The sequence below is a fragment of the Galeopterus variegatus genome, unplaced genomic scaffold, assembly GCF_000696425.1.
Source record: "Galeopterus variegatus unplaced genomic scaffold, G_variegatus-3.0.2 Scaffold687, whole genome shotgun sequence".
Lineage (NCBI taxonomy): Eukaryota > Metazoa > Chordata > Mammalia > Dermoptera > Cynocephalidae > Galeopterus > Galeopterus variegatus.
In genome coordinates this window covers 386,236-406,430 of record NW_007726798.1, presented here as the reverse complement: position 1 = coordinate 406,430, position 20,195 = coordinate 386,236, and the positions used below count along the sequence as shown (strand labels likewise).

The following is a 20,195-nucleotide window of genomic DNA, read 5'->3' as shown; positions in this document are numbered from 1 at the left end:
AAAGACAAAAAAAAAAAAAAAAAAAAAAAAAAAAAAAGGATAACATAACTGTAACACTTATGACAGTTAACATAACAGTTTTATGAACCTGGCAGATTTGGAAAGCAAAAGTATTATTTTTTCCCTGTACCCATGACATTTACTCTCAAATACCTTGTATTTAACTTTGGCAGTTACTACTGTAAATAGAATCCCAAATTTCTCAGTCTTCAGCATTGCTTTTATGTACATTTCAAATAATCTTACCTTTATACAGTAGATCACAGTAAGCACGTATTAATGCATTGATGCCAGGATCCTATAATTTCATTGTCACTTATGAATTCTAACCCACTAGTGGACACACAGACCTCTTGATATTGTGCAGTTACCTAATGGCTTCAATGTGTTTTGAATAAATTACATAAAGAGAGGGCTTCCACAAAGCCTCTCTTTCTTCTCTGGAGTTGGGAGCTGTAAACAGGCAGGGGAGGGGCAGGCCTTCAACAACAGTCCTTTATTGAGACAAAAAAGTACTCTGGCTTATTCCATTAATGTAATATACAGCTACAGATCTTAAATTAACTGATACATTTTGTGATGAAAGAGCTCAGGGAGAGAGTGTAGGACAAATTATGCAAACATATAATGACATTTGTTCTTCTATTTTAACAGATTTATTCTCCAATTTTACTCACATGTCTACACATACGTGTATATTAACCTACACAATTGGTTTACAGCGACCTGTAAGTTACAAGTTTACCATGGTGACTAGCCTGGGAGAAAGAGAAATGAAAGGCAGATCTCCAGTTGCCCATAAAATTTCCTTTTTTTTTTTTTTGGCTGCTGGCTAATATAGGGATCCAAGCCTTGGATGTGTTTTGAACACTGTTCTCTACCAACTGAGCAAACCAGCCAGCCCAAAAGTTCCATTTTAATGAGGCTTTCATACCTTATGAGACTGCTACTAAATCCCTCGTGTGTAGAAATGTTCTACTTTGCTTCAGTGTTTACTTGGGCAGTTTGAAAGTTTGCTGTCTACGTAATCTTTCCACTCCACCCTGAATCTTATAATTTGGTGTGATTTCTATCCAGGATGTCTTGTAATCTGGCCATTCTGTTCTCCAGAGGTTTGGCATCTGAGTGTTTGCCTCTGGGGAAGAAATATCTGAATAAACAATTGTGCAAAAATTGTTCTTTGATAAGTTTTTCACATAGTCTTTCACACACAGAAATAACTTTATAGCTCAATCAATAGTAATAATTGTTATAATTACTATTTGTTCATAGTCCTTCATGGTATTGCAATTATTATTCTTATCTATTTCCGGTGTTAATAAAAACTTATAATATTATGATTAAATTTAATTGCTATTAATTTAAGAGCTTCCCACATAGGAAATCAAAAGGATCAAAAGCACTGAATCACATTCATTCATGCTGTATTAAGCTACCTCTTACTTAAGAGCTTCCCACATAGGAAATCAAAAGGATCAAAAGCACTGAATCACATTCATTCATGCTATATTAAGCTACCTCTTACTAGGGGCCGGCCCGGTGGTGCACTGCTACAGTGCGCCGCTTGGGAGCGTGGCGGCGCTCCCGCCGAGGGTTCGGATCCCACATACAGACCGGCCGCTCACTGGCTGAGCGAGGTGCGGGCGCAACGCCGAGGGTTGCGATCCCTTTGCCGGTCCCGGTCCGGTACGGGCGCGACACTGAGGGTTGTGATCCGTTGCCGGTCACGAAGACAAAAAGGAAAAAAAAAAAAAAAAAGCTACCTCTTACTGATTGTCTACTGAATACCTCCTCTAGCATAGCATATACAATCTTTTAATTAACAAGGAGTTTTCCTTTTTTTTTTTTTTTCCTTTTTGTCTTTTTTCATGACCGGTAACGGGATTGCAACCCTCAGTGTCGCGCCCGTACCGCAACCGGCAATGGGATTGCAACCCTCGGTGTCGCGCCTGCACCGCGGTCAACCAGTGAGCGGACCGGTCTCTATATGGGATCCGAACCCTTGGCGGGAGCGCCACCGCACTCGCAAGCGCCACACTCTACCGAGTGTGCCACCGGGCCAGCCCAGGAGTTTTCCTTTTTTTGAGGTTGCTCCCCGTTATAGTACCATATGTAGAGCAACCAAGTAACCACATCATAGGTTGTGGAACTGCTTCCTTAGCAGTTCCAGTTAGATTTCAGAAAGCATACACAACTGTCATTGCAAGTTGATTATTTTAAAAAATGTGTTTCTAATAACTTGTAAGCTAGGAAATCTGAAAAAATATTTTTCTTTGTTGATTTACAAAGTAATACTACACCAGTGCATCTGCCCTGTGGAGTTCTAATAAAGCATGTATCATGTCCTCAGTTAGTGTGACAGGTAACCACCACTTTGGCCTAGACCCTGAATTCCTAGCAAAGTTTTACTTTTGTGGTAAAAATTACTGAAGAAATAATGAAAATAGAACAACGTACTGAATAATTACCCACCTGCATATGTTTCTTGAACATTTGCAGTGGGTCAAACTTATTAGTAATCTCTGCAAATTGATCTGAACTGGTCTGCAGGTGTTCTAGGTCATGCATTTACCTTGTTCATAAATATTATTAGCAAGAGCTCACCACTTATGTATGTCATGAATATATTGTTCTTATTTTCTGAATCCAAAATTGAAATACATAGCATTGGTCCCAGTGAGAACAAAGGTGGCTAATGACATTTTTAGAACACATTTTTAATCTAAATGTGTGGTTATATGCTGGTTACTTTAATGATAATTACCACACTTGCTCGTGCATTAGATACACGTATATCTTATTTCATTTAATTTTATAAGGAAACTTTGTGGGGAGATGTTTAAAATACATGTTTAGAAAGTGATTTTAAAGTGGTTTTATAAGAAGAAAAGTGTTTTATACAGAAATTCAGGAAGAATTGATACATTCTAGATATATAGCAATATTCTACTAATGCTGAAAGAAGTATAAAATTGTACAGCAAAAAAGAAACCTATTGGTATCAGTGAATCCATATACATAGCAGGTAACAAAACACAAAACAAGAATGTGGTAATGTAAATACAAATATCAGTATTATAATCCAGTGAATACTCATAACTGCAAAGCAAACCACGACAATAAATACACTTGAATAAGTCTATAAAGCAAAATTATCAGTGAAAATTGGTACAATGCAAACAAAATAAATTTGAATGAACTCCATAAGTACTCATAAATCATGGTCACTGGAATTTCAAAGTTGTACAAAACATGAGACAAAGTGTGAAGGATCTCCAGCATTATGCTCATGCATGTCATAAAATCAGAAAATGTAAATTCTAACGTAAACTGGTATTCCAGTGTACACTGAGATATAACAACAGGGAAAATGCAAACACAATCTTAAGGTTTTAATCTTTATCCTTAAGACCTTAAGAATCACTAACCCCCAAACCTGAAAACACAGCAACTCTGCTGAAGTCCAGATTTTTTAAAATTACAGGCTTACTGCATTTACTTAGAAACCAAGTCACTGTACATATCTTACCTTTTACACAATTATGTATATTTTACCATGTATTTGAAATAATGATTTAAGAAATTATCACTGTGCTCAAAGGACTTCTCTGACCTATTTTCTGTGTTACTTTGCTAAGTCTACGTTAAGCTTGAATCTACTACTGTACCATGGGTTATGTGTAATCAATTATGCCAAACATGACAGGTAAATAACTTGGACTACCTCTGCCCTGCTAAAAGGCCTCTGTGGCTTTTTCTGCCCCGTTATTTTGTGTTGCCAAGTTCCACCATTAGAAGTAGCATCATCATCACTATCTTTTGATTTCCTAGTTACCACAACTTACCCAGTTCTATACACTTCTAGAAAGTTGGGCACACTAAACACAGAGCACTTTTTGGAAACATTTTCTGGACGTAATGCATTAAAAGCCAGTATCTATCTAGTGATTTACCTGTTTATGGGCCTATATATACAAAACCATAAACAAGACTTAAAGACAACAGAATACAAGAAATGGTCATATGAATGGCCTGTAAAATATATGTGTAACATTTAATATCAAGAAAGCTATTTTATAGGTGGAAGACAAGATAAAAACAAAATTAGACCGGAGCTAAGAGACCAGCATTGGAAGTCTGGGCAAGGAGAATCATTCACCCTGAGAAGGACAGGTTTCAGGAGTTGTTTAAATGATGGGGAATTAAATGAGAATTATCAATGGGGAAGAAATGGAGGAAATCAAAGGATGTTTTATTCTATGACATACAGGATTGGATAGGATTTTTAAAATAATGATGGATTTGCTTTTACTTGTAGAAATAGATGATGAATTCATCAAAAACTTGAAAATACTGATTCCTTGGCTACTTAGTCCTGAGAGCCTAGATATTAAAGAGATCAATGGGAATAAAATCACCTGCCGAGGTCTGGTGGAGTACTTCAAGGTATTGCTCTCATTTCTAGAGTATTTGTGAGTACTTAGATTGACATGTATTGGAATGTAGTTCCTAAAAAAAAATATAGACTCTGAAATATGGATGCAAAGGCATGAGGAATCTGTAAAAAGAATTTTAAAAAATATGAACCCCCCAAGAGAAGCTTGCCTTCTGAAATTGTTTTTTGAGGAAACTCCTTGAAGGTACATTTACTGTCCCCTTTTATCTTGAGGGAAATACATTTTAAATTTTGAATGTATCTAAGAGTTGGAAAAATATTTTTGGGGGGGCAGATTGTTTCTCTGGGTCCATGAACCTACACTGAATCTTACCTTCATTCTGAAGATTATCCCCAAAGAGACTATACCTTTTTACTGAAGAAAATTCTTCCACATTAACTGCCGTCGGCATCAAGGGCCAATTTGAAGTGGAATTATTTTAAATTTGCATTTACCTGTTTACCTCAGGTGGCACTGAATACTTTTTGCCAACCCACACATATAATGGAGAATTTCAATTACCAACCTAATTTGGATGGATGCTCCAAAGCCTAAAATATCAATTTTTAAAATTCATGTTTTGTCACTTTAAATGCTATCTTATACCTACTGTGTGATCTACTTATCTTCATCCCTCTCAGCAATACATGATGTGTTATTTAAAATTTGAATTTTCACTGTGCATAATAACGCTATGGAGAAGATTACAATTTGGCAGGAGATTCAGGACACTTACACAAACCTGTTCCATAAAGCTTATCACATCAGCAGGGTACAAATTCCTGTAGGTAACTGAAAAGGGAGATTACTCCCAGCAGAGGCATCTGAGAAAGTTTTAAAGGGGATGGCACTGAGTTAAGACTTTAAGGGTAGGATTGGCAGGTGGAGGTGTGTGAAAAGGGAATTTCAGAAAAAGGATACAGCATGAACTAAGAAAAGAGGGAATTTAAGTATGAGAAAGAAATAAGTTATAAGTTCCTGAAAATATTTTTTGAAGTGTCAAGACTTTAGAATACAATTTAACAGAATTAGAGACATATTGAGTAGAATTGCTTGAACATGAGTCTTTTTCTTCTTTTTTTTAAGGCTTATATAAAGATCTATCAAGGTGAAGAATTACCACATCCCAAGTCCATGTTACAGGTATTTATTAATCAGGAGGCATGAAGTTTTAAAACACTTATCACTTAAAGCTAAGTTTTCCTGCTTGTGTTGATACAAACTTTACTAAGTGTTTTCATTATCTTTGTACTAAATTTGTTTGGAAAACAGACTCATGCTGTGATTTAGATTCACAAATGTAACAAGAAGTAGAAAACCAGGTCCACGTCTTAAACAAGTGGTCTCCACAATTAAATATTTTTAAAAAGGAGAAACTAGTTTTCCTTACATATTTTAAAAGATTAAGTTCTCAATGGTCCTTTTTTGCTGTCAGTGATATTGTCCTACCAGAAGCAATCCTTAAACTTAGACATATTTTTATATATTAGTATATATAAAATGTACTGTACATTATTTCCCATGCGTTTGAGTTTATAGATTTCCTGCATTTGCTGAGAGGCTTAAAAATATTATTTGAGAGAAAAAATCTGCCAAATGAAAATTCATTTTAAAACTTTGGTTCATTGAGTAAAAATCTGTTTTATACATTTTGAAATTTTAATTTTACTAATTTAAAAAATGTAGTGGAAATATTTCAACAGTTTTAAATTATTTGATGACTTTGGTTTCTTGCACATTTCTTGCACATGATGCTGTGAAATGTGAACTGCTTGTGGAAGTTTAATAAATATGAACCCCATTTTACATCATATTTTGTACTTTGTCCAAAGGCCACAGCAGAAGCTAACAATTTAGCAGCCGTGGCAACTGCCAAGGACACATACAACAAAAAAATGGAAGAGGTAAGAATATTTTAAATGACGTTTTAAATAAAACCAGTATTTCATTGAATTTAGTTTTTCTTCCACATCACACTGTATACACATGCAAAGTGGCTTTGAGTTAATTTTTTCTCTCAGCCTATGTGTATCGCATGTCTACTTATTGTATTTCTAAAATACTGAAAACAAGAACATTATGTATGCACAATTTTAGGGCTGGCCAGTTAGCTCACTTGGGAGAGTGTGGTGCTGGTAACACTAGGATCAGGGTTTGGATCCCATACCCACCAGCAGCCAAAAAAAAAAAGAAAAGAAAAAGATGTGTATGCACAATTTTAAAGGCATTTTAAGTTAGTTCTCTCTGTTTAAAATACAAGGGCACTTGAGAAAGTTTGTGGAAAAATAGAAAGATAAATATGCATCTTCCCATGAATTTTTTAAAGTACCCTCGTATATTCCCTTTTTTTTGGCCGTATCTTTCCACTATTTATAAGATCTAGTGACTAAAATAACATGTGCTACCCTCTCCCCTACACCTTACATTCCACACTTCCAATATTCCTCTTAAAGATAAAACCTTTCAAGAAAAAAAGAAATCAAACATCAAAGGCCAATATTTCCACATACTATATTTCCTTTTTTTTTTTTGGCGGCTGGCTGGCATGGGGATCTGAAACCTTGACCTTGATGTTACATCAGACTCTAACCAACTGAGCTTACTGGTCAGTCCTATATTTCCTGATCTTAATATTCTAAATTAGGATGAATCTAATAATTATTGTTTATATCTACTAATGTTATTTCTCCCTGAAAATATTATAAAATCAAAATTACATCCAAAATTGATGGAGTTTAGAATCAAGGGAAATGTACACGGAATGGTGTTTACTACATAAGCCTTACTACATAAGGGCAATCAGAGCGAGAGTATTCACAATAGAGTTAAATCTCACAGGCCGGCCCGTGGCTCACTTGGTAGAGTGCGGTGCTGGTAACACCAAGGCTGCAGGTTCGGATCCTATATAGGGATGGCCAGTTTGCTCACTGGCTGAGCGTGGTGCTGACACAATATAGTTAAATCTCAAAAGTGAAGAGTTAACCAAAGTGAATGGTTTGCTTAACTGAGATTTCCCTTGTAACTTTTCAAACAATTGAAAATGTGGTGCAAAACATTAAACATGCTTCTATTTAGTCCCTGGAAGAAAATACTCAGTGGGCTCCATTCAAACAAAAACCAGTGAAACTCCCAAAGAAAATGTATTTCACAGTTTTACTTTGAGAGCTTTATAGCACAGATTATTGTTTTATATTAAACTTCATTGGTCAAAATTACTTCAGGGTAGTTAGATTTCCTAGAGGAACTTGGATATAAGAAGTTTTCTTGGATTCGGATTCATTCTGTGAATGAACTCAGTTTGCACTTCATGTTGTGTCATGCCTTTTCAAACTTCATTGGTCAAAATTACTTCAGGGTAGTTAGATTTCCTAGAGGAACTTGGATATAAGTTGTTTTCTTGGATTCGGATTCATTCTGTGAATGAACTCAGTTTGCACTTCATGTTGTGTCATGCCTTTTCATCTTAAGGGACTTCGATCGTCACAAATACTATTTCTCCTGTCAAAATGAAAATAAAATTAAGAATGACTTTATATAAGGCACCTATAAAATGCTAGCACCACTTATAGTCACACCTCATAGATGGAGGGTGGAAAGATGTGGACTGACAAAACATATATGTAGGCTCCTTTTGATCATTAATGTATTCTAATAAACTCAGCTAGCTAGGTGAACATTTTTGATATAGTTGCTAATTTTACTCTGCATTGCATAAACAAATATTTCTCTGATACAGATTTGTGGTGGAGACAAACCATTTCTGGCCCCTAATGACTTGCAGACCAAACATCTGCAGCTTAAGGAAGAATCTGTGAAGCTATTCCGTGGGGTGAAGAAGATGGGTGGGGAAGAATTTAGCCGGCGTTACTTGCAGCAGTTGGAGAGTGAAATAGATGAACTTTACATCCAGTATATCAAGCACAATGATAGCAAAAATATCTTCCACGCAGCTCGTACCCCAGCCACACTGTTTGTTGTCATCTTTATCACATATGTGATTGCTGGTGTGACTGGATTCATTGGTTTGGACATCATAGCTAGCCTATGCAATATGATAATGGGACTGACCCTTATCACCCTGTGCACCTGGGCATACATCCGGTACTCAGGAGAATACCGAGAGCTGGGAGCTGTAATAGACCAGGTGGCTGCAGCTTTGTGGGACCAGGTAGGAACATTTTTAATTCTCTCCAACTAAATTCAGCACATGTTTCAATGTCATCTACGTACCAGGCATGGCATTAGATGCTGGAAATACACAGATGGACATGGGCCCCAGTTTTCAAGAACTTTACAAGCTATCAAGATGGCAAGATACAATCAAGTAACTATAATACAATATGTAAATTCTTGCACAATGTTTTCCAGTTAACATTTCAATGTTTTTAAAAAATACATGGATTAAGGAGTGTTTTTACTTTTTCTTATCCTAAAAATGCAAGCTGTTAAAAGTATGAGAAAACAGGTTTTATTTACCTGATTGTGACTCAATTATAACATTACTTTATACCTACAATCATTTGACTAGCATTTGCCCTGTTAGCAGCATATATGAGCCACTATTATAAGTCATTGTATCACTCTTCTTAAGTATAAACTCCTGAAAGCAGTATCAGATTACTTCAGATTGTTTCTGAGCTAGACTTTTGCACCAAACCATTAGCATGAGCCAGTGATCAACCTCTATACAAGGATACTTCAAAAAGTTCATGGGAAGAGTCTATTTTATTTTTCCAAAAACTTTTTGAAGTACCCTTGTATTGCTCATGAGTCAGTTATCCTTAATGGTCCAATCAGTCATGTGCTAGAGAGTCAAGGCCATTGTCCAAATTATTATGGACAGGGGAGACAATTATAAATACACCTAGAACAATAATCAATTCGGTATGTCATTTTGGAAGTGTCTTCAGTTACCTCATGATAACTTAGGGGAATTTAGTGAAGCTAAATCTGAGACTCTTCATAAAATTTTGAAGACTTGAAAGTTTATGGTCTGCAGGTGGCAAGTAATAGCTACAATTCTCCCAGCATTAAGAGCATACTTATATGTTATACTCCTTATAAGAGAATTGTAACCAATGGATTTAATGTGTGCCTTCGAAGATTCTAGCTGAGATAAACTAATAGCGCAATGGGAAATGACTGAGGTAAAAACTGGATGCTCTGAGCCACTCACTATCTCATATAGTCCCTCAACCACGAAAGGTTGAAGACAAAAGGTTTGAGATAAATTTCAAAACCCTAATAGAATATGATACTGAAACCTATGAGGAATACAGAATTGGGTTCTTGAAATGATTCTGATAAAATATGTAACCTAAACTGAAAAATCTGTAGGAGTATTTGTTCTTGCCATTGAGAATACCATTAATATCGTAAACAAAGTTGAATATCATAATGCTATTATCGAAGTGGGATATATACTTTTCTTTTCTCCTTTTTAAACTGCCTTTGCCACAGGGAAGTACAAATGAGGTAAGTTAAAAAAAACTTTTTTTAATTAAGAGCTATATATTTGTAAAATTATGATATTATTTTGTAAAGTGACTACCCATTAAAAGATATCTTAATATAGATTAGTTCTTTAGTGACTAATGGTCTTCTAAGATTTAAATTTTTAATTGTAAATTTGTAACATGGTTTTAAAACATAAGAGTTGAATTATCATGAATATTTGATTTGTATCCTCAATGTGTAGAAGTTTTCAAAATTCTTCAGCTCTGACATGGTGCATTCTGCTCTACTGCAGAGTAAAGCAAGTGCAATTACGAAGCTTGCAGACATTTAACCATTGTAGTGTATTTAAACTCAGCCACAATCTTCAGAAGTTGTTTTTAACTTTGATTTTTGAGTGACAGTTACCCATACTACCACTTTGAGCAGGTTCCAGGGCAGTATGCATTTTAACTTTCTTGGCATACCTCAGACCTGACTTGTAAGTGTTCATTTCTCCTACTGCACATGTGCAAAATTATATATCTAAAGAAAGAATGTGAACTTCCACAAAAGAATCATTTGTTACACTAAAGAAAATTTTTCGGTGGAGTCATTTTGGTCATTATCTTCAGGAAGCAAAGCTGATCTTGAATAACTACAGAGAGCGCACAATTCTTTACTCAATTTTTACTGTAGCATATAACTAGATTATGTCCTCTAATCAAATACCATTGAGACACAATATTTATAAGTCAATAAGGAGCTATCTATGTAAAATTCAGTAAAAGAAATTCACTAAAAAAGCAAAAGCAAATTTTAACTTTGTAAATCAAACCTTAAGAAAAAATGTAAGCTTTTAAGAGAATTGAGATTAAATTGAATGCATAAGAATCAGAATATAACAGAACTAAGACAACATCATGTTACACCAATATGCATTCATAGAACTGAAGATGGTACCACTCAGACTTAATGCCTTTAGAAAATAAAAAAAAGTAGCTAACGGACTGATGAATGATAAAAATTAATGGAATTTCCTGGGAATAGATTGCTATTTAAAAGATCTCAAGCTTTTATCCAGTTTTTAAAAATATTCAGACTCTTCACAGATTCCAGAACTAAATCAGGAAAGTTGTAAATGAATGTTCAGTATGTGAAAGTCAGAGGGGGGAATGAATTTTAGTCACTAGCTGAGTTGGGAGAAACATAACAATACCTATGGACACTTCAATAAAGCAATATGCAATATGCAAAAATTCCTGATTCCAGCACTGTTAAAAAGACACAAAGAATAGCAGAGGTAATTTTAATGCAGGTAGGCTTTCTGAGGGAATGTTTCTGAATAAAGTTTTGTCAGATATGAACTAAGTAATGGAAACAAGTGAAGGATCCCAGTGTGATGGGGGAGGGGCCCTATTGGGAAATGATAGAAAATAAAATAGGTCCCATTCTGGAAATCATATTGAAAGCCCAGAAAGCAAGTGAACTATCTACATATAATAAAGTAGTTACTGGCAGTCAAAAGTTATGAGCTCTTATAATTCATCTAAAATTGATAATATTCACAGTTAGTTCTCAGCACACCCCTAAGACATAATGGTTGGGAAGTTGTGCTCCAAGAGGTATGCAAGCTAAAAGGAAATGCAATCTGAGAATAAAACATCTACCACGAAGGTCCACAAAAATGATAACACACACACTGGAGAACTGAAAATACTTCTGAGTTTTAAGATATTAGTTATTAATTCATATCTTATATAATGATATAAAGATTTCAAATTCAGCAAAAAAACCTAAAAAGGAAAAAATTTACACCTATTTATAATGTTTTATAATCTTGATTCTTGTATTGTAGGCTTTGTACAAGCTTTACAGTGCAGCAGCAACCCACAGACATCTGTATCACCAAGCTTTTCCTGCACCAAAGTCGGAATCTACTGAACAATCAGAAAAAAAGAAAATTTAATCCAAATTTTTAAAAATAAAGGTGCATGGCCAATTGTCAGTTAAATATTCAGTTTTATGTCTCCATGCAAACATTCAAAATGCTTCCATCAGAACAGATATCAAACACCTCTGAGGACTGCAAAATGGTTTAGTTCTTTTACTCCAGTGTTTAATAAGCAGATGTATGTATGCATGGTTATATCATTTTGTTGACACGTACAGTTTTCTGATTTAGTCCTCAAATATGCTGTTAATTTAAGGTATTTGTCTATTTATGATGACAGTACATGTGTTCTGCTTGAAGTTATTAAATTCTACTACTGGGTTATAATTAAACCATGTAGTGATATTACTCCATGTTTGGGTACGCTCATTTAATTTCTACAAAAAATATTTTGAGTTCTTCACATAGCCATTTATTAAAGCATAGCATCACAACTCAGCAGGCTTGATTTAATCTATATCATCTTACATATATCATGATCTCTTAGTTATTTTTTAATACACTGCTTTTCAACTGCTTTACCAAAAACTATATACTGCTTCTTTTATATTATGATTTAATATAGAATATAAACCTCTTGATCAAAAATGCACAAAAATCACTTTACTGTATATGTATTTGAGTTTCACTGCATTGTATATTTTTTCATTTAGTACACAAAGAAATGTATTCCTCATAGGTTTATTCTTTTAACATGTGAACTATTATTAAAGTTTACTCTGGTTCATAAGATTAAAAACAAATGCTTACTGAATTTGAAAATGTTTGGGAAGTCTGATACAGAATAATGAAGGTTTATGTCTTTTTTTAATTCAAAATGCATTTTCTTTAATTGTTGACACCATAACAAATTACTAAAATCTCCAGTGGAGTTTCACTGAGCAGACTTTTAGAGGAAAAAAAAAAGGTGTAGTAATGAAAAAAGAGAAGTAATGCTGCCTCTTATCTGGGAGGTCCAAAACAAATAAGAACTGTCTTAATTATCTTAAGATAAAAAGAATATGTGCAAGTTCATAAGAGATATAAACTTACATCTTTGAAAAGTTTGATCACAAGTTCAGCAAATTATCTTTCCCAATGAAAAATTTCACTAGCTATACTTTCATTTTTCAATACCCCTTTCATTATATTGCTTCCTTTGCTGATGGGCCTTCTGAACAGAAAAATCAAGTATTTATAGCACTATGTCTAAAACATGGACTCAAAAACCACACATTTAGTTTTCACAAAAATATATTTAATAAGCTTGTTATATAAAATGAAACACTTTAACATTTTCAACACTTTATCAATAACTCAAACTCAGGATATTTAACTGCGAGTGCTCTGTACTCTGGAAGACCACCTAAACTCAAAATATATTTACACGTATTTCATATTTACATTTACTTCAACTAATGTTGAAATTCACAGAATTCTAGAGCTTTACAGACTGGAAGTATCATAAATTTGTCTGAAACATACTGCACTAATTATGAACAACATCTTAACAACTAAAAAATCAAAAGAGAAAAATAATTGAGAGGGAAATAAATGTTTTTAAAGTTCTGTGACAAATGCTTAGAGGATAAAAAAGCAATATAAAATCGATTTAATGACCAAAATTTCTTATTGAATCCCTGATTGCCAATTTTGGCAGCTTACCCAGTCTGTCAGAAGGCAGAGTGCTATGCTGTCAGGAACCCTCCCCCTTTCTTTTTTTTTTTAAAAGATGACCGGTAAGGGGATCTTAACCCTTGGCTTGGGCCTGTCCCTTTCTCATCAGAGCCATGCTATCAATGCATTAGGAGCCCTGGCTGAAAGTAAGGAAGTGACGGTAACAACTTTGAGTGCTATACACACCTCCTCCACAGAGGCTAAGTCTCTATGATTAGATTTATTCCTGAAAGATATAAAGGCCCTTCATACTTTCATACCCCAAAATATTTTCTCAACACACTTTTAAAAGGTTCCTCACATTTTGGTGGTGGGGGTATAACAACTATATACATCATATATAGAAATTTATCACAATTAAGGTTCTAAATCCTATTTTATATTTTGAACTACACCATGGTAATATTTAAACCATCCTATTCTAGACAATATTCCACACTAAAGCAGTAAACATCTTTTTAAAAATACTGCATAGATTTTTTTCTTTTCAAAAAAGAAAGGTACTGCTGCTGTAAGAAGTAAAAAAATGATCATTTCCTATTTAATATCTGCCTATAATAACATTTCTTGTTGCATTTTTCTTCATCAAGAACACGCAAAGCAGTTCCTAATATACCTCATTTGGAAGTGTTAACAAATTCATTTTGTTTGTTCCATAAAAGGAAGTTTTTAATAAAAAAAATACATGTAATTTAGAATTTTATAATTTCCAAAAAGTAAGCTGCCATTATTAACCAAAGTACTTATTTGCAATTTTTTATCAGTGAAAATATTTTAAAGCTCTTATAAAACTTAATTTAAAAAAAATTAACTTAAAAATTCTTGCCATGTTGTTGGGCATACCACTGCTGTCTCTGCTTGCGGTTTTCTAACTCTGTGAGGAGAGCCTGCCTATAGGCTTCATACATTTTAACAATCTGTTCCAGTTCTTTCATGAAGAGTAACTTTAGCATTCCCTGGTATGTATCCAGGTCAGCCAGCTGGAAGAGTTCCCACTTCAGAATGTGGTCATACCTGTTTTAAAACACAATCATAAATATGTTCACAACAAATACATAAACATGCATTTATAGCAATACTAATCTGCTTTTTAAAATATCAACTTTATTATAACTAAACAACCCATAAGCTTGAATTTAAAATAACTGAGTTATTAACTGCTATTTAAATACACTATTTTTTAGGGAAAGGAGAAAACTGCTAATTACTTCATTTCAATTTAAGCTAAAGAATACCTATTTCTTTTAAGTATCATTTATTCTAATATTAACATGACAACTATGAACACAGATTTCAAACTACAGTGGTTCTATAATTTCTGAAGAACACATTCTATACTACTCAAGGTTCATCCAAAGTTAATTGTCAGGAACTTAAGAATACTTCAGAACACACTGTGCTTGTAAATGATAAGGCACAAAAATGGACAAAATTATTTGTGTCATTTGTGTCATTAGTGTTAACAGATCTTTTTGAGGAATGCTGTTCACTAGAGCAAACAAGGAACCAAAGAGAAGAAAGAGGAATGAAGAGGAACCATCATTAATGGGCTAAGTATTCCTGAGGTTGGGTACATAGTATTCAAAAACCCAAACAAATTCAAGAAGAAAGAATAAACTCTTTTCAAAATGAGACAATAAGGGGACTGCCAAAGATTCCACAATGTGGTGAAGAATCATGTAAGATTATATTTACATATATTCTGGAAGGCTTTTAGTCCTTCTTCAATGGTAAGTGGATCATACGTTGAGATGGAATATGCAATCAACTGTTTTTAGCACCTCCCATGTGCAGACAACACTCTAATTCAATTTTCTCATTTTAAAGATAAAAAAGTAAAACCTAAAGAGGGTATTTAGCTCTTGCACAAGTGTTTAGTGAGTAAAAGTTGAGAAAGGGAGAAAAATATGGATAAGATACTTCAGAGTAGTGGTTTTGAATGTTAAAATCCACTAAGACTAGACAAAGAGCTTGAACTAAAGCAAGGCATGTACCTATATGATACTGAAGTTATACCTCTTAAATCATATTGCACAGCAGACATAACAGTAAGCTTTGATTGCAAATTCTAGTAAATTTATTTTTTAATAATCATAATATTTCCTACCCAATGGTTCTTTGTTCAGTAAATTCATTTGATTTTATTCCAAAAGCATCATCTATTTAATGTAAAAAAAATTAAGTTTTTTTAAAAAGGAAACATACTGAGCAGTTAGTATGAATCACTTACTGTGCTTGACACTTTTGACATTCATTTCTGTCCAACTTAGGTATGTGTACTAGAAATATCAGGGACACAATATGCAAAACCGCAAGGTGAACATATTTTGTTGGACTCCCAATTTTACTCAATTACTCGAGAGCTACAAATTTACTAATAGATAGACTTCTTTGGTAGAAAGCTTTGTATTCTTTTTAGTGGGAAACTCCAACTATTTGTGAACATAAATTGGAGAGATACTGCAAGAAATACTGAATAAGCCTCCATGAAGAAACAGTTACAAGGTGTTTCCTAGAACTTCTGCCATTTATGTAACTTAAGGTTTTACATATTTGTTTGAAACAAATTCGTAATTCCTAACCATCACCCAGAGTCTGATTTCCATAGTTAAGGGGCAATCCAGCAATGTCTACTAATTTAAGATGCTTAAATTTATATCAGGTGAACCACGAGAATGTTAAACTCATTTATCATCTGTGTACTTTCTAGGAAGGAAAAACAGAAAAATAAGCTGGTAAATATCATACTTATTTTTTAAGACATGAATATTATTCTTTATAAGCATTCAAGTTTAAAAAAAAAAGCTTCAATTTTCTGACTTCCAATGACAGCATTCAGCTTCGAGAGTAAGATTATAGGAAGAAGCAACAAAATCAGAATTAGAGAAAATTCTTTGTGAAAAAGAAAAAACAGTCTAAGAGCTTAGATGTGAAAATACGGCAAAGTATGGAATGGAAATCCTACTTCTTCTGCTACTTCTCCCCTCTGCCTATAATACACCTCAATATGCCTGCTTTTCTGGAAGTATACAAACTACCCATCTTTCCTTCTTAACTAGCCAAGAAATATGCTTCCCCAAGTTTAACTTTTAGCCATTTATACTCTATATACACAGGTACATCATTCAGAAAATTGGCTGTAAGGGCCGGCCCGGTGGCGCACTGGATAAGTGCGCCGCTTGGGAAGCGCGGCGGCGCTCCCGCCCGAGGGTTCGGATCCCACATACAGACCGGTTCCCGCTCACTGGCTGAGCGAGGCGCGGGAGCAGCACCGAGGGTTGCGATCCCGTTGCCGGTCCCCGGTCCGGTACGGGGGCAACACTGAGGGTTGCGATCCGTTGCCGGACACGGAAAAAGACAAAAGACAAAAAAAAAAAAAAGAAAAAAAAGAAAATTGGCTGTAAACTTCTTGAGTAGCCTAGACTTATAACACCTCTTTCACTGATTTTCCTCAGGCAATATTCTATTCAAACACTTATAAATAACCCATATATGCAAAGAGCAGTTGCTGTGATGGTACCAAGAAAAACCTGTCCATACTCCAATGGAAGCCACCTTAAGGTACCCAAAGTACCATTATCCCAGCTCCAGGTATCATAATGTACTCCTCTGTGCCCACCCCCCCATAACAGTATGCCCACTCTTCCTTCCTTTCCTCCTATATCCAGAACTGGGTCAGTGGTGACACTGTGGGATTGTCAAGCCATTGGAATAAAAAAAGCCCTACCATAATACTGCTGGGGACTGGTGTTGGGGTGGGGGGTGGGGGGGTAATAACAGAAAGTAATTATATACCTGATGGTCTTTTTCCTGTTAAAGATCAAATTTTATAATTTTATTCTACAGCTCAGCTTGATTACAGTTATACCATGTATTACAGAATTTTGTGAGCAGATTTAAAAACATAACTTTACAGAAATTAAATAAATGAAAATTTAGAACACGATCTGCTAAGTCAAGTTTTGGAAGTACATGCAAAAATTGTGCTGGTAAACTACTACTAGAAATTGCATTAAAGAATTTCAGGAAGTTAGAAGATTTTCAACTGTTTGGAAAACAAAAGGAAGAAACAAGATAATTTTTTGTCAAAAACTCTTTTTGTTGACATATGTAATTGATCCTCCATTACCTGACTTGTAAATAACTGCTCACCCTTTGTTAACAGAACAATATTAACCATTTCCATCTTCTTTAAAGACATAAATTAGGATCAACTAGAAAGCAACAGGTTTCCAGACCTTTTTTTTTTTTTATTAAGTTTTTAAGCAGAAAGAAGTACTTGCTCTCTTTTTCAGTCTGGCCCAGTCTAGAAGAGTTCCAACCTATTTTAAGTTTCCTTAAGTTTTATATAGTTAGCTCACAGAACCACAGAGTTGAAAGGGACTCTAATCTTTGGAAGTTTGTTTCTCTTGATAAGAAACCAGGAGTTCCACTGAAGTACTATCTTTTCCCTGCAAAAGGAAAGCTTATGCCATTTCTTTTTAATAATGACTATGAAGTAGAAATAACAATGTAGAAAGAATAACCCTCCTCAATCTTATCAACCCCCAGAAATAATCAAGGTTAACAGCTGGGCACATATTCTTCCAGGCTAAAGGAAAACATAAATACATACACATATTATGCGTGATTTAGGATCAGCACACAAACACAGGCTATACAAAGTAGTAGATCAGGTAGTATAAAGGGATAAAGAAAAGAGGAAATAGGCAAGAAAACTCCACCTGCTATCATTCTTTATCCCATTCCTATACTCCATGGATATTATGATATAATAACCAAAGTCTCCCTATCAGGAATTCACTGACCATCTTATAAAGACCCACACCAGAGTGTCTGTGCAGAAGACCCAGGCTCCAGCCATAGCTACAACACAGGGTTTTATACAAGGAAAAATAAAGTTAATTAACTGAGCTTGTTTAACACACACACACACTCTCACACTCTCTCTCTCTCTCTCTCTCTCTCTCTCTCTCTCTGAGATATCATCTCACCCCAGTTAGACTGGCTATTACCAAAAAGAATAATGAATGCTGGTGAGGATGTGGACAAAGGGGAACCCTCCTACACTGTTGGTGGGACTATAAATTGGTGCAACAATTGTGGAACACAGTATGGAAGTTCCTCAAACAACTACAGATAGAACTGCCATACGATCCTGCAATTCCACTGCTGGGTATGACCCAAAGGAATGGAAATCATCACGTCGAAGGGATACCTGCACTCTCATGTTTATTGTAGCTCTATTTACAGTAGCTAAGAGTTGGAACCAACCTTAAATGTCCATCGTCAGATGACTAGAAAATGTGGTATATTTACACAATGGAATAATACTCTGCCATAAAAAAGAATGAAATACTGCCATTTGCAGCAACATGGATGAACTTAGAGAAAATCACATTTAATGAAATAAGCCAGGCACAGAAAGAGAAATACCACACATTCTCACTTGTAAGTGGGAGCTAAAAATAAATAAATAAATGAAAGGAAAATACAATAATAAAATGCCGAGCTTTCAAAAGGAAAGAACAGAACTGAGGTTACCAGAGGAGGGAAAGGGGGTGGGAGGGTTAAAGGAAGAACTGGTAAAGGGCCACAAAAGACAATTACAATGTATAATGTTGAATATACTAATTATCCTGATTTGAGCATCACATAGTACACACACGTATTGATATTCAACACTGTACCTCACAGATACATACAGTCAACTATGTTTCAATAAAAAAAAAATTACATTACCAAGGCTTAAATTTGACATAGGAAAAAAAAAAAAAAAAGAAAAATCAAAACAAAACAAAAACCCTGATGCTTTTAGACTGCAATCCTCAAAGAGCATCTTTTCTCTCTGCATCAGGCATGGATCAATACAAAAGTTGAAAATTTATAGATGGAGAAGAATGGAGAGAGTGCAAGGAAATGTTTCCATTGGCCAAAATTAATAAATAGTTCACAGTAATGACCAATAATTTTATAAGAATGTTAAACTGGCCTAAATGAGTAAAGTCATGATCAAATAATTATGAGATGTTCCCTTTAGATATCCTACCAACTATTTAAATTAAATACCTGAAAAGAAGCTAGTAAAAACAAATGGTTCTAAGCAGGAAAAAAAGTGAATAAATAATATTTAAAATCTCCAGGCTGGGCCGGCCCGGTGGCGCACTGCTACAGTGCGCCGCTTGGGAGTGCGGTGGCGCTCCCGCCGAGGGTTCGGATCCCACATACAGACTGGTTCCCGCTCACTGGCTGAGCGAGGCGTGGGAGCAACACCGAGGGTTGCGATCCCGTTGCCGGACACGAAAAAAGACAAAAAGGAAAAAAAATTAAAAAATTAAAAAAAAAAAAAAATCTCCAGGCTGAAAGCGTGCATACACACACAGGCACATGCACAAAAGCAAGGAGTGGTGAATATATAAGATGGCAAAAATTTAGATCAGACTTGGCTTAACCTCCTAGAAATTTTATTTCAATAACTGTCTTTAAAACAGAAAAGTGGGGCCGGCCCGGTGGCGCACTGGATAGTGCGCCGCTTGGGAAGCGCGGCGGCGCTCCCGCCCGAGGGTTCGGATCCCACATACAGACCGGTTCCCGCTCACTGGCTGAGCGAGGCGTGGGAGCAACACCGAGGGTTGCGATCCCGTTGCCGGACACGGAAAAAAGACAAAAGACAAAAAAAAAATTAAAAAATTAAAAAAAAAAAAAAAAAAAAAAAA

The 20,195-nt window shown here is 35.1% G+C and overlaps 2 protein-coding genes across 3 annotated transcripts in view; one reads left to right on the top strand and one right to left on the bottom strand.

Moving 5' to 3' along the window:
• The window catches only part of ATL1 (atlastin GTPase 1), a 92,535-nt gene extending 79,958 nt beyond the window's left edge, over positions 1–12,577 (top strand). Inside the window, exons 9-14 of one of the 2 annotated variants that reach the window (XM_008571396.1) lie at positions 4,319–4,446; positions 5,523–5,579; positions 6,269–6,340; positions 8,173–8,604; positions 9,897–9,911; positions 11,728–12,577. In XM_008571396.1, the coding sequence (XP_008569618.1) occupies positions 4,319–4,446; positions 5,523–5,579; positions 6,269–6,340; positions 8,173–8,604; positions 9,897–9,911; positions 11,728–11,838 (815 nt within the window). In that variant the 3' untranslated portion in view covers positions 11,839–12,577. The remainder of the gene's footprint in view (positions 1–4,318; positions 4,447–5,522; positions 5,580–6,268; positions 6,341–8,172; positions 8,605–9,896; positions 9,912–11,727) is intronic. The other variant, XM_008571398.1, reaches the window with a different exon arrangement.
• Positions 12,578–14,160: 1,583 nt separating this feature from the next.
• The window catches only part of SAV1 (salvador family WW domain containing protein 1), a 25,555-nt gene continuing 19,520 nt past the window's right edge, over positions 14,161–20,195 (bottom strand). The window contains exon 4 of the mRNA XM_008571395.1: positions 14,161–14,493. Within this exon, the coding sequence (XP_008569617.1) occupies positions 14,292–14,493 (202 nt within the window). The 3' untranslated portion in view covers positions 14,161–14,291. The remainder of the gene's footprint in view (positions 14,494–20,195) is intronic.